This window comes from Nansenia antarctica, assembly GCF_963989245.1.
Source record: "Nansenia antarctica genome assembly, chromosome: 6".
In the NCBI taxonomy this organism is placed as follows: Eukaryota; Metazoa; Chordata; class Actinopteri; order Argentiniformes; family Microstomatidae; genus Nansenia; species Nansenia antarctica.
This window is the reverse complement of record NC_137676.1, coordinates 29,696,134-29,711,858: the sequence shown is the minus strand read 5'-3', so window position 1 is coordinate 29,711,858 and position 15,725 is coordinate 29,696,134. Positions and strand designations below refer to the sequence as shown.

Below are 15,725 nucleotides of genomic sequence, written 5' to 3'. Positions count from 1 at the left end.
CTTGCGCACCAACAGCTGGAAGCGCTGGGAGAGGAATTTACTTCCTCAAAATCCAACTGCTGACTGCTGACTGCTGCATCACTGCAAGCCCCACTAAGTAACTATTTGCCGTCCCCTCAGCCGAAGGCCATCACAACAGTCGACCACGGCGACTCACTCCCCTCACGAAAACATTCGGAAAGTATCGTAACTCGTACTGTCATTCCGCGTATCGCGTATCGCGCGGTTATCACGCCGACACGTGAAAATTCAGTCCCGAACGACTCGTCGCTAAAAGGAAAAACAACACCAAGGGACACGTTTCTTTTCTCTGAAGCTTTCAAACGTTCAGACGTTTGTTTTACAGCTTCATTATCGCACCTCGACCCCTGACCCAGGGAATATGGTTGGGAATTCTATTAGAAGAAAAAAAAAAAGACTTTGTTGCACAATCAAAATAATGAGCTATTTAAAGTGATAGCCTACAACATCTTCTACCATGGTTGAAATTGAGGACAGTATTAACAGCAGTCAAGAGAGCAGTGATGATGATGATTAAGCTTGTAGCATAAATAAATGCTTAGGCTGTAACTTTTTGTTGAAAAGTTGATTTCAGTGTTTACAGAACAGAGCAGTGCTTAAAGAGATGTCAGTTGATTTCATTGTGTTTAAAGAACAGACATTCAGTTAGTGCTTAAAGAGATGTCAGTTGATTTCATTGTGTTTAAAGGAGTCTGACAGACTTTCATGCTTAAAGAGCAGTCATTTGATTTTGCATTTGTTTCTTTTGTTTTGCACACAATCATTTGTTCGTTCATCTTTATTTATGAATAAATGTCGTTTTGCTAATATAAGTTATCCATGTATCCCTTTTTTATCCATCCTGTGGGACGGGTCGTGACTCGCGAGCTCGGGGAGCACCAAGCAGCATCCCTAGGTGCTCCTCTGAGCACTGGCCCCAAAAAGTTATGTGCACCCCTGGTTATAATGTACAATACACAAGATACAATCATTACATAGGTGCTTCATACCATCAACATTGTAAGGCTTCAGGTTTGTACAACCTCCTGGTAGGACCTGTAGCATATCCTTATTGTATTGGGCTACCTTTAATAGACTGACAGATACTGTAGACTGAGACAGATGGACAGACAGATGGACGGACAAATAGAAGAATCGTTTGTTATAATATCTCTACAGCACAGTCCCCACTCTGTTGTCTGTTTGTAGGAAAAAGAGCACCTGAGGTTCAACAGCAATGAAAACATCACTAACATAACCAAAAGATGTCTTAAGGCTCAGATATATGTATATATTATATTCCTGCATTCCTGCATAATACGTTTTATATGAGGAATGCAGGAATATAATATTATAATATTAACATAATAATAATTATGCTGGAATGCAGGAATACAATATATTATTTATTATATATAACATATTATGTGGGATGTGTGCATTTTGTGTGCATTTTGCCTGCAGCATCAGACAAAACAAGGTAAATGCGAGAATGCGGTAAATGGGTTTTATTTATACTTCTTTATACTTTTTTATACTTCTTATTTATACACCGTCTGACTGACAGTCTCCAGGAGCTGAAGAGACTGCAGATTGCTTGTAGATGAAATGACAAGGCTACTATACACTATACATAAAAAATAAAAATAAATATGTTTTACATCACATTAGATATACTGTATTCTATATATCAAGTCACTCTCTGTTTTCTAATGTGAAATGCATTGTGTGGGTAGCTCGTATTTGAATCCTCACGGTTGAAATCAAGTTAGGATCTGATTTCCTTGGAGAGGTGTATTTTCTAAATGTTGTATGTCTATATAAGAAAGAAAAAGAAGAAAAAAACAATACTATGTAATCATGTAATTTGTTGTGAATCTTGTTCTAAATCATGTCTACACTGATACGTGCTCCAACACAACAGGTGGGGCTAATGATTGTCAATGTCACATTTGTCAAAAAAATACATTGTTTTCTGTTTCCTGCTATACTGAAGAAGACCTCACGGTCGAAACGTCTATTTTTACTTGCTGCTTGCTAAATAAAAATTGGAGCAACGAAAAGTGAGTGCGGGCTACCTTGTTTTGTACTAAATATTACTGCACTGTCAGTTATAGCTCAGCACCGAAGACAGGAGGATGTGCGTTATTTTTTCTCTAAATAACATTAGGTTTGGCATAATTGGATGGCTCTGCTCTGATATAAAAGGACTGCACTTACAGTATATAGCGCCTTATTACAAAGTGCTTTACAATGGCCTCTCATCCACACACATTCACTCACCAATGGCGGCAGGCTACCATGCAAGGCGTGGGCGCGCTCATTGGGAGCAATTTGAGATTCAGTGTCTTGCCCAAGGACACCTCGACATGTGGCCAACCAGGGATCAAACTGCTGACCTTGTGATCATTAGACGCCAGCTCTACCTCCTGAGCCACTGCCGCTACTGATATGTTTCTAGTCTGAAGTAAAACAACATTAAAAACAATATTATAAGGCAGGGAGCCTATAAATCTAGACAGAGATTTAGGCAATGAAATATGGATTGTTGATGTAAACAACTTGTATAATCAGATTTTCACACATTTATGAAACATGCAAGTATTCCAACAAAATTCACTTTTTGATAGCAAAAGGGGAAATCAATAGGCAAAGGGGAAATCTAATCACCGTGGTGCTGAAATAGACTACCCCTATTTGATGACCTGTGCAGCCACTATAATTGGTATAAAACAGGACAAAATGTGGCCTTTTAGAAATTAACTTCACGCTATTCATTTTACATTTTACATTTAGCCACCTGAAACCACAACTATGGTTGTCCTGACATGTTGTGGTTATTGGTTAATAGGGCAGAACCAAGAATGGCAAGAATTATAAAAGGAAGAGAATACTATTTCCTCCATGACATGACTGTCGGTCTGGTGATTAAACGTCACCCTAACTGTGTGAATTTGGGTGAGCACATCCCGGCAGCAAACATCAATTGGCCATTGAAATCATATCATTCTCTGAGGCTGTTGTTTCAATGGTCGTATTTCAAACCCATTTTGTTATATTGATTAAACTTCAATACAATTCTAACACCCCTCCCAGCCACCCTAACCTTTCTACTATCTTTATAATCGAATATACAACCACTACTCTTCTACCTGTGTACCCACCAAGAGTGAGACGATTTTTCATCACACTTCGTCTGGACATACATGGGAATGGACATGTCGGCAAGGCAAGGCAGGTTTATTTGTATAGCACATTTCATACAACAGGGGCAATTCAAAGTGCTTTACATACATTATTTAAAATTACAGCAAGAGGAGCATAAGAAAATAAAAATTACAATGAATAAAAGCAAATATAAGAAGTAAATAGATAAAACATTTAAAAAGACAATAGTTAATGGAAAAAATACATTGATAGAAGTGTTTGTGTTTAATCATAACTGGTGCAAAACATGAAGGTTTTTAGCTTAGATTTAAATATGTTAAGGGTTTGGGCCTGTTTGATTTCTTCAGGGAGTTTGTTCCAGGAGCATGCTGCACCGTGTTTTGTTTTTACTCTTGGAATTATTAGCTGATTAGTCTCAGCTGACCTTATGGACCTTGCGGGAATATAGGGTGGGAGGAGATCTGATATGTATTTTGGTCCAAGACCATTTTGTGATTTGTATGTAATTAGGAGGACTTTTAAATCAATTCTCTGAGAGACTGGTAGCCAGTGCAGGGATCTCAGGATTGGTGTAATGTGTTCAAATGTCTTTGTTTTTGTTAGGACCCTAGCAGCGGCGTTTTGAATGAGCTGCAATTTACGAACAGCTCCTTTAGATAGGCCTTTTAGTAGACCATTACAATAATCAAGTCTACTCGAAACAAATGCATGGATGAGTTTTTCAAGGTCTTGCTTGGACATGAAACCTCTCATTCTTGTTATGTTTTTCAGGTGATAGTAGGCTGATTTAGTTATCGAGTTTATGTGGCTGTTGAAGTTTAGATCGGAGTCTAGAATTACACCAAGATTTCTGACCTGTTTTTTAGTTTGAAGAGAGAGAGAATCAAGTTTTGCACTGACTTTCGATCTTTTGTCAGGTGCACCGAATACAATTATCTCGGTTTTGTCCTTGTTTAGTTGGAGGAAGTTTTGTGTCATCCAGGCATTTATTTGCTCAATGCAATTACAGAGATTGTCAATGGGACTATAGTCGTTCGGCACCGCTGGACTGGCCATACAATCTTTCTGCCCGCTGGCAGATGGGCCGCGCTAGTTTTGGGCCGGTCGGGCCGCCTTGCCCCCCCCCCCCCCCCACAAAAAAAAAAAAAAAAAAAAACTAGCGTGGCCCAAAATAGCGCGGCATCAACTAGCGCTGAATCAAGCGGCGGCCCCCGTTTATACTAACACATGGGCTGGCCCAATCACACACCTGCTGTCCATCGGCCCCCAGATAAGATAGTGAAAGGGGGTGCCCAGAAAATTAGGGAGAAAAAAAGTAAGAAGCTAGCAGAGGATGCCTCAAAATGTCAGAAACTGACAGATATGTTCTCTGCATCGACTGTGGGGGCTAGGCCTACTACAACTGCGGCTGCCACAGCAAAATCTTTACCGCTAACTAACGTTAGCACTGATGTGCCGTTAGCAATTGAGGAGGAGACAGAGGACACAGCTAGAGAGGTAAGCAATGTTGTTACTTGGTTTTACAAAAGCAAAGTTATGTTAGTCGCTTGCATTGGCCAGATTAAGGGAGCAGCAGCAGAGAATGTCTTATGACTTATGCTAACCCGTACAGGCAGCATGATTGCATTGCGCTTCACCAGGACTTGGCTGGAATTCATGCACACACAGTGATCTCTCTCGTGGTGTAACGTTAGTGCTGCTTGGCTGTGGACTCTATAGCTAACGTTAGATGGGGGTGTTCTGCATTTTGTGACTTTCTATTTTGTTGCTAGCTAGCAAATTGAGGTATCACTGTCACTGACATGAATGCAATACCAACAATGGGTGTTAATAATACTTTTTATTTGAAAATAAAAATATTTTTAAAAAAATCTACACTAGCCTAGTTCAGAACTAATGAATGCTTTTTATTGCATGGAGAAATAAAACTCATGCAGTCTGCAACCCAATAATGTTGTCTTGCAACCTTCCATTTGAAATGACTGGGCTTCTGGTGTAACATAATGCAATCATGCAGCCTGTGTGTACATGTAAATGAGAACTTTGCTGATTTTGACAACCAGTTAGTTTACTTCTCTGTCCATGTCTTGTTGAACCAGGTTGAGCTGCTGCTGCCCTCCCCAGAAAAGCAGAGTGTCAGGGAAAGAGAGGAAAAGGAGAGAGAAAAAGATGAAACAGAGGAAACAGAGTGCCACGTTCAGGACTTCAATTACTTTGCCTGTCCTGAGCCTTCCATGCTAGATCACTTTTTTAGATTACCACCCTCAGCAGAGAACCAAAAATACAGCGGCACAAAAGTATTTCACATGTGCAGATGGCACCAGTAGGAAGTGGCTCACATATTGCGAAGAACAGCATACATTGTTTTGTTTTGTCTGTATGGCATTTGGCAATAGCACTGACCCCAGAAAATGTATTACTGGAATGACAGGATGGAGACGTGCGCAACAGAATGTGGAGGAGCATGAAAAGAGCGCTACACACCGAAAGTGTGCTGAAGCCTATTTTCTAATAAGTAGAAAAGGAGATATCCAGAGCAAGTTTGCTGGCAGTCAGATGTCTGCTCATAGGCAGCAAGTTTTGGAGTGTGTTGTGGATGTGGTGAAGGTGATAGGCAAGAGGGGCTTGAGCTACATAGGGGGTTTTACAAATGGTATATTCAACAGACTGCCAGCATGTTGATCGGCGGTGTCGGACCGATTGTGTTGGGCCGGTCTGAGCCACATGGCAGGGCCTAATTTTTGTCCCAGTCCAGCCCTGTCGTTCGGTGAGAGGGCTATGTCGATTTGAGTGTCATCCGCATAGTTGTGGTAGGCAATTTTGTTCTTTTTTATGATGTGTCCCAATGGAAGCATGTAGAGATTGAATAGAAGGGGGCCAAGGATTGACCCTTGGGGAACCCCACATGTCATTTTAATTTGGTCAGATACAAAGTTGCCAATGGAGACATAGTAGCGTCTGTCCTGTAGGTAGGATCTAAACCAGTTTAGGGCAGTGCCCGAATGTCCTACCCAGGTTTTTAGTCTATCTATTAGAATGGCGTGGTCTACAGTGTCAAAGGCAGCACTAAGATCTAGTAGTACCAAAACTGACGTTTTTTCCAGAGTCTGTGTTTACGCGAATGTCATTAAGGACCTTAATAAGGATAGGTCAGTGCTATGTAGGGGGCGAAAGCCTGATTGAAAGTCATCAAAGAGATCATTTAGGGTCAAGTTGTTCGTGGGCAACCATTTCAATAATTTTTCCTGTACAGGGAAGGTTTGATATGGGTCTGTAGTTGTTTAGTACAAATGGGTTTAGGCCGTTCTTTTTTAGTAGAGGCTTAATAACTGCAGTTTTCAGGGCTTCAGGGAAGATTCCTGATGAAAGAGAGGTGTTAATTATTTGTGTTAGTTCGCCTGCCATGCAGCTAAATATGTTTTTTAAAAAGCTTGTTGGCAGGACATCAAGGGCACAGGTAGATGGTTTAAGACGTGACATGATTTTATCTAGGGTCTTGTAATCGATGGTGTTAAATTGTGACATGGTTGTTATGTCCGCCCTATTTGGGGTTGTTAATGGGTAAATGGACATGTAGGGTAAATGGACATGTAGGGTAAATAGACATGTAGGGTAAATAGACATGTAGGGTAAATAGACATGTAGGGTAAATAGACATGTAGGGTAAATGGACATGTAGGGTAAATAGACATGTAGGGTAAATGGACATGTAGGGTAAATAGACATGTAGGGTAAATAGACATGTAGGGTAAATGGACATGTAGGGTAAATAGACATGTAGGGTAAATAGACATGTAGGGTAAATAGACATGTAGGGTAAATGGACATGTAGGGTAAATGGACATGTAGGGTAAATAGACATGTAGGGTAAATAGACATGTAGGGTAAATAGACATGTAGGGTAAATAGACATGTAGGGTAAATAGACATGTAGGGTAAATGGACATGTAGGGTAAATTCCTATTTTGGGGAAATCGAGGACACTTCTGGTGCTGCTTATGCTGTCTAGTTGATTAATTGAGAATTATTTAATAGCAAACAGGAGAGACAGTTCAGTGATAGCCATTTTGTGACGTCACTTAATGCAAAGAGCCTACTCACCTGCATTTGGACCTGTGTCTATGTTGCGCCGGCTACAAAAAGAGCCCCAAGTTTAAAAAAATAAATAATTATGCTGCTTTGTCAAATGTGAGGGTGCATGCTACAATATACAGCCAGAACAAGAAAACTAAATGGTTGTGTATTTTATTTTCCTTTTATTCTTTCAAAAACTACAACATAGCCACAACCATTTCACCAATGCATAGTTATTTGTATCAGGTGAAATACAGTCTTGTGCTATGATACATCGCCCTCTGCTGGACATCATTTAAAATTGGACATAGTTTCAATCTTCAGCACACGCGCCAACCACAATGACCTCCACATTTCAAGCCACATTATGTTTTGGTGCATTCCTTTAAAGAATGTGTCATGCACCAAAACATAAACACATTTGAACAGCAGATGATTTCTGTGACACACAGTATTTGTAGTGCTCATGGAATGGCATTCCACAAGGCCAACATATTTCTTTAACATGATTTGAGGCTACACATTGTTTTTTTTACCACGTCTCCTATGACAATAAAACCATAAACAACAATAGTATAATAGATCCATGGCATTTCAGATAAACCAAACTATGGGGTACATTTCATTAGTTGAGATATCTGGGAATATTGCAAACACATATTGCACAAACAATTTTGTTTTTCCATCACCGAAGGGGTGAGTGTGTTCAAGGCTCCCCTGGACGAAAGAAGGAGTAGGGTGTCAGCCATCTCACAGGATGATCCCTGAAAAATACAAATATATTAGTTTCATCTCCCATGAGAGGTACATTTTTTACATGACCACCTTAAAAGTTCAATATTATGAAAAACTCACTTGTTCAGTGCTTGTGCATATACAATTGGGTCTCTGACGGGCCTACTAACACACAAGCTGCGAAATAAAACCCAGTCAGTTTTTTGTGGCCTGCCTATTTTAGAAAACATGTGATTCAACAAGTCATTCAGATTTGCCTCCCTTTCCTATGTAATAGAGTGGTTTTATTAGAGTTATTCCGCCCCCCCCCCCCCCATCTCCGCCCACCGCCATCGGTTATTTTGTTGGAGAGAGAAACAAGAACCGGGGCACTAGCTGAAAAATGGTTGTTTTGTTAATCAGTTTAGCTTCGTATTGCTACCATTTTGCACATCAGTTTGGTCATTTGTTTCCTTTGTTCTGCTCTTACAAATAGTACATACGAACAGTGGCGTAGCGGACGGGCCCGCAAGCGACGCACCGCGGGGGGGCCCCAGCCACTAGGGGGCCCCCTAACATTGGTTGCTAGCACCCCCTCTCATTGCTCTCACTTGTTTGTACCTTTTGCTAAGTCAAGCATTTAGAATGTAGAGTGCATATTGCGAAATTTCGCAACGTCAATAACGCATCGGACTCTAAAAAACGCCAGTGTTTCCTCTATATGCATTTATTCGTGGCGGGTCGCCACGAATGAATTTCCTCCGCCACTAATTGATTCAGACAGTCCACTTTGATTCAGGCTGCGCAGAAAGGCAGCGAGTTATTATGACCTGAGAACAGAAAAAAAGCAGATTGAAGCTAGATTTAGGCCGCTTCCAGACCTACATTTCGTTACGATTTAGGGTTAGTTAGTTACAATATGTTACAATGTTGCAATTAACCTCATCGTTTGTGTTCGCACTGCAATCGAGACTGAATCGCTCTCAACAGGCGCGCGGCGCGAGGCGACGCGCTTTCAAAACAGTTTTGTGATTGGTCCGAATTTAGCGGGACATTTGGATTTCTCTCTTCGCCCGTCGCCGGTGCCTTTAATCCCATAAACGTATCCTAATCGAAAATGCAACATCATCAGCGACGACTGTGGGTTATTGCATTTACTGCTGTTTTCTGGTTCATGTTCTTATACCAGTGCTCAGTATAGAGTATTTTAAATGAACATTCGTAATGTATGTCTCTGATGTTCATGGTCAATTAAATCAGCCTATTTTGTGAAACAAATAATGTTCCCGCTAATGGGTTAAACGAGCATTCTCGCACCTAACGTGCAAGCACCTAGCTTCGAACTATTCATAGCAATATGCGCGGGGCAAAAATTGTCGCTGTCTAGTTATTATTATTATTATTATTTATCTATTTAAACAGGTCAGCCCTGCAAGTTTGTTTCCTGAGGTTATCTGACAGATAGTGTACTGGGGGAGTGGTTGTCCTGGGGGAGTGGTTGTGGGTGGAGTTAACCAGCTATTGTTCCCACCCATTACCTGCCTGTGAAAAGTGTGAAACCATTGAAAGGCATTTTCTCTGTTAGTTGATTTGAGGTGTACCAACATGAGAATGAGGCTGGAAGGTCACTGCCAGAGACACCAGGAGCTGCCAGCCAGCAAACTGGTTCTGTGGGAGCCAACACACAGGCATCGACCACGAGGGCGTCCCACATTAACATATGTGGATTGTTACGTACCGTGTTGGTGTTCTGTGTTTGTGTTTGTGTTGTAGCAGGGGCCGATTCCACGAAGCTCGATTATCTTCTAATCCGCGATAAAGTTCTAATCTGCGATAATTTTATCTTGCGTTCGGGTCCATCAATGTGGCTCAAATAATTAGCTGTTTGGTTGCTATGCAACATAGCCTCCTTCCTCTATTCTGGTCGCGAGCAGGCTAAGAGGCTGGCTAAAGTAATGCGTGCGTCAAAATTGTCTCACAGGCGGAAACCATATCCCGAACGACAGTTCCATCAAGTGTCTTTTAGGAAATATTAGTTCCCACTTTTTACGAGATAGATAGATAGATAGTTTGACTGTGTGATAGATAGATAATTTGATAATTTGAAAGTGTGATCGATCGATAGATAGATAACCTGATATTTTGAAAGTGTGATAGATAGATAGTTCGATAGATAAATAAATAAAAAAGTGTAAAAAATAAAATAAAATAAAATAAATAGGTATGTCTATTAACTTGCATTGTTTTTGACACAGCGGTCTGGCTGGCGCAGTGGTTAAGGCAACCAGCTAGAGTTCCAAAGGTTGCGAGTTCGAGACTTGAATACGTATTATTTTTTATTTTTTTACATTTAACCGAAGATTTCATGCAAAGGCTTCAAACACCATTGTAATCGTGTCAGTTCTTGTAAATTAGCCTGCACCATAATTGTAATTATTATTGTATAGCCTACATACTTTTTTAGATGAGATTTTAGATTAGATTCAGACAACGAAATGCAGTAAAAAGTGTGTCTGAAGAAGGATTTGAACCACCGATTTAAAATGACGAATACATACTATAGCAGCGGTCGATACCACTAGGCCATTGTGACGATATGACGGCTTGTAGCCTGCTGCGGATATCACCACAGTAGTAAATATTCATTTATTAAAATATGAACATATAACAATAACTGGGGCTAGTATGACCTACGCATTTAATCGGTCAGCAATTTCTTGCCAAACCATTTCCCTCGCCTTGTTAATTGCGGCAGTATTGCACTATTTTACATCTTATTTTTCCGTCTTCATAAAGATAAATAATTCGGAATGCTGCGCAAATGTAGGACCCCTGCAGAGTGGAGTATCTTCATTTCGACAGATCGACTCTTCGGGGCTCTTTATGTCTGCGTGCACGCGCCCATATCGAGGATTTCTAAGCCGGTGTTCTGTGAACACTCATGACACAAGCCTGATCCTCGTTCGAGGAATCACCTGAGGCTTGAATTCCAATCCCGAGTTGCCTGATCGCCTGATTTATTTCAATCGCCGATATACTAATCCACTTTAGTGGAACGGCCCCCAGGCCTGCTGTTTGTATTGTGTTGTGTTTTGGGCTATGTCCACACCAATACGTTTTTTTGATAAACGTTTTTTGTATATAAAAATATGACCGTCCACACCAGCATGTTTATAAACAATGTCTGTGTCCACATGCATATGCATGAACGCAATATAAACGCTGTCATTGAGCATTCCACACCAGTAGTCGGCGATATAATATTATCCCCATAGCCCCGCTGGCCAATCAGACGCCTCTGTCTCTCAATGTTCTCGATCATTAACTGTGCATTTATCTGTAAACAGGTTAAAAGTCCAGTTAACAGTGAAAGAACTACAAGCACTTTGTTCACATCCATTTTCCTCGCTTGTGTAGCCTCGAACACCGTTGCCTGTTATAAACATAGTAGTTGGTGCCAGGATATGACGTTGGAGGGAACAGCAAACAGCTGCAGTGCGCATGATCATAGAAATCTACGCGCATGATGACATGACGAACACAAAAAGCTCCGTCTATCTCGTCCACACGTCAAAAATATACGGCGAATATACAGCGTTTTTAAACATCTTCACTCTGGCAGCCGTTTTTAAACATCTTCGTTTTCAGGGGGCAAAACCCCCCCCAAAACGAATATAAAAATCCACGTTTATCAAAAAAACGTATAGGTGTGGACAGGGCCTTGGTCTCCCCCTGCTGTTCATTTTTCCTAGGTTCACAGATAATTGCTTGGTTCTGTCATGCCAAAACCTGCCGCTGCCAAAAGCTGCCGGCCTAACGCGTCACGACGCGTCACGACCAGCTGGCGACTGTGACTCGTCAGTCTAGTGTTTTTGAAACCTCCGTTTTGACAGCCATTAGCGAAAAGCTCTACAAGTGTTAATATGTCGCTCTAAAAGTGTTAATATGTCATTTTATGAAGTTTTAATATGTTTTCAGGCGAGAAAGTAACCATATATATTCACAAAATGTATCCGGTTTATCAAAATAACCCGTTTATATAAAGAAAGAAACGGAGGTCTGATCAGCAGATCATTTCTCATAAAGTTGCAAAAGCAACTTGAGCCCTGGACTAAGCATCCTAAAACAATGCACAGCAATTCAACTTAATTTAAAAAAATTCGCGTTTCGTTCAAGATCCATTAGAGTAGGACATGTACAGTTATGATAAGTACAGTCATATGTAACTTAGTAGTTGATATTGTAATAAAACGTGCCAATGTCAGACGATGAACAAACACACCACGAGTCCACACTGATTCAGAAAACTGAATAAACTTTATATACACAACACTTTGAAAATTCATAGGGGGGAATTCATCAGGGGGATAACGTTTGCAAAAGAACTGTACAGGTTACAATCAGGTATATAATAATAGTTAGGGAGTAACATATCATTCACAAATTCAACAATAATAGAACCAGTATACGTATGTTACACAGTCAACTGTTAAGTGGGACAATGACAAGCTGGTCTGTGTCCAGAGGGGAGAGAAGAAGAACAAAGGATGGAAGCATTGGATTGAAGGAGGAGAATTATACTTGGTGAGCTAAACAGCTAAACAACTAGACAACTAGACAACTAGACAACTAGACAGCTAGACAACTAGACAACTAGACAACTAGACAGCTAGACAACTAGACAACTAGACAGCTAGACAACTAGACAGCTAGACACCAAGACACCAAGACAGCTAGACAGCTAGACAGCTAGACAACTAGACAGCTAGACAGCTAGACAGCTAGACAACTAGACAACTAGACAGCTAGACAACTAGACAACTAGACAACTAGACAACTAGACAACTAGACAGCTAGACAACTAGACAGCTAGACACCAAGACACCAAGACAGCTAGACAACTAGACAGCTAGACAACTAGACAGCTAGACAGCTAGACAACTAGACAACTAGACAGCTAGACACCAAGACACAAAGACAGCTAGACAGCTAGACAACTAGACAACTAGACAGCTAGACAGCTAGACAGCTAGACAGCTAAACAGCTAGACAACTAGACAGCTAGACAGCTAGACACCAAGACAGCTAGACAGCTAGACAGCTAGACAACTAGACAACTAGACAGCTAGACACCAAGACACAAAGACAGCTAGACAGCTAGACAGCTAGACAACTAGACAACTAGACAGCTAGACAGCTAGACAGCTAAACAGCTAGACAACTAGACAGCTAAACACCAAGACAGCTAGACAGCTAGACAGCTAAACAACTAGACAGCTAGACAGCTAGACAACTAGACAGCTAGACAGCTAGACACCAAGACAGCTAGACAGCTAGACAGCTAGACAACTAGACAGCTAGACAGCTAGACACCAAGACAGCTAGACAGCTAGACAGCTAAACAGCTAGACAGCTAAACACCAAGACAGCTAGACAGCTAAACAGCTAGACAGATAGACAGCTAGACAGCTAGACAGCTAGACAGATAGACAGCTAGACAGCTAGACAGCTAAACAGCTAAACACCAAGACAGCTAGACAGCTAAACAGCTAGACAGCTAAACAACTAGACAACTAGACAACTAGACAGCTAGACAACTAAACACCAAGACAGCTAAACAACTAGACTCAACCTAGAGACTCAACCTAGAGACTAGTGTTGTGTGTTTGGGTCCAGTGTGTTGTGTTGTGTGTTTGGGTCCAGTGTGTTGTGCTGTGTGTTTGGGTCCAGTGTGTTGTGTTGTGTTGTGTGTAACTATGTATAGTAGATATGTATAGTAGCTGTCTAGTTGTCTAGCTGTCTAGCTGTCTAGTTGTCTAGTTGTCTAGTTGTCTAGTTGTCTAGTTGTCTAGTTGTTTAGCTGTTTAGCTGTTTAGCTGTTTAGCTGTCTAGCTGTTTAGCTGTCTAGCTGTCTTGGTGTTTAGCTGTTTAGCTGTCTAGTTGTCTAGTTGTCTAGTTGTTTAGCTGTTTAGCTGTTTAGCTGTTTAGCTGTCTAGCTGTTTAGCTGTCTAGCTGTCTAGCTGTCTTGGTGTTTAGCTGTTTAGCTGTCTAGCTGTCTAGCTGTCTAGCTGTTTAGCTGTCTAGCTGTTTAGCTGTCTAGCTGTTTAGCTGTCTAGCTGTCTAGCTGTCTTGGTGTTTAGCTGTTTAGCTGTCTAGCTGTCTAGCTGTTTAGCTGTCTAGCTGTTTAGCTGTTTAGCTGTCTAGCTGTCTAGCTGTCTAGCTGTCTTGGTGTCTAGCTGTTTAGCTGTCTAGCTGTTTAGCTGTCTAGCTGTCTAGCTGTCTAGCTGTCTTGGTGTCTAGCTGTCTAGCTGTCTAGCTGTCTAGCTGTCTAGCTGTCTTGGTGTCTAGCTGTCTTGGTGTTTAGCTGTCTAGTTGTCTAGCTGTCTAGCTGTCTAGCTGTCTAGCTGTCTAGCTGTCAGGGTGTTTAGCTGTCTAGTTGTCTAGCTGTTTAGCTGTCTAGCTGTCTAGCTGTCTAGCTGTCTAGCTGTCTAGCTGTCTAGCTGTCTTGGTGTCTAGCTGTCTTGGTGTCTTGGTGTCTAGCTGTCTAGCTGTCTTGGTGTCTAGCTGTCTAGCTGTCTAGTTGTCTAGCTGTCTAGCTGTCTAGTTGTCTAGTTGTCTAGCTGTCTAGCTATCTAGCTGTCTTGGTGTCTTGGTGTCTAGCTGTCTTGGTGTCTTGGTGTCTAGCTGTCTAGCTGTCTAGCTGTCTTGGTGTCTAGTTGTCTAGCTGTCTAGCTGTCTAGCTGTCTAGTTGTCTAGTTGTCTAGCTGTCTAGCTGTCTAGCTGTCTAGCTGTCTTGGTGTCTTGGTGTCTAGCTGTCTAGCTGTCTAGTTGTCTAGTTGTCTAGCTGTCTAGCTGTCTAGTTGTCTAGTTGTCTAGTTGTTTAGTTGTTTAGCTGTTTAGCTCACCAAGTATAATTCTCCTCCTTCAATCCAATGCTTCCATCCTTTGTTCTTCTTCTCTCCCCTCTGGACACAGACCAGCTTGTCATTGTCCCATTTAACAGTTGACTGTGTAACATACGTATGTACTGGTTCTATTATTGTTGAATTTGTGAATGATATGTTACTCCCTAACTATTATTATATACCTGATTGTAACCTGTACAGTTCTTTTGCAAACGTTATTCCCCTGATGAATTCCCCCCTATGAATTTTCAAAGTGTTGTGTATATATATATATAAAGTTTATTCCGTTTTCTGAATCAGTGTGGACTCGTGGTGTGTTTGTTCATCGTCTGACATTGGCACGTTTTATTACAATATCAACTACTAAGTTACATATGACTGTACTTATCATAACTGTACATGTCCTACTCTAATGGATCTTGAACGAAACGCGCATTTTTAAAAATTAAGTTGAATTGCTGTGCATTGTTTTAGGATGCTTAGTCCAGGGCTCAAGTTGCGTTTGCAACTTTATGAGAAATGATCTGCTGATCAGACCTCCGTTTCTTTCTTTATATAAACGGGTTATTTTGATAAACCGGATACATTTTGTGAATATATATGGTTACTTTCTCGCCTGAAAACATATTAAAACTTCATAAAATGACATATTAGGATGCTTAGTCCAGGGCTCAAGTTGCGTTTGCAACTTTATGAGAAATGATCTGCTGATCAGACCTCCGTTTCTTTCTTTATATAAACGGGTTATTTTGATAAACCGGATACATTTTGTGAATATATATTAAAACTTCATAAAATGACATATTAACACTTGTAGAGGCAAATTACAGCTTTTCGCTAATCGCTGTCAAAACGGAGGTTTCA

The 15,725-nt window shown here is 41.0% G+C and overlaps 1 protein-coding gene across 1 annotated transcript in view; it reads right to left on the bottom strand.

Annotated features, from left to right (window-relative positions):
* Positions 1-7,948: 7,948 nt before the first annotated feature.
* Positions 7,949-15,725, bottom strand: part of foxp3b (forkhead box P3b) — a gene marked incomplete at both ends in the record, with an annotated part of 28,887 nt that continues 21,110 nt past the window's right edge. Inside the window, one exon of the mRNA XM_080534338.1 lies at positions 7,949-8,006. Coding sequence (XP_080390464.1) covers positions 7,949-8,006 — 58 coding nt within the window. The remainder of the gene's footprint in view (positions 8,007-15,725) is intronic.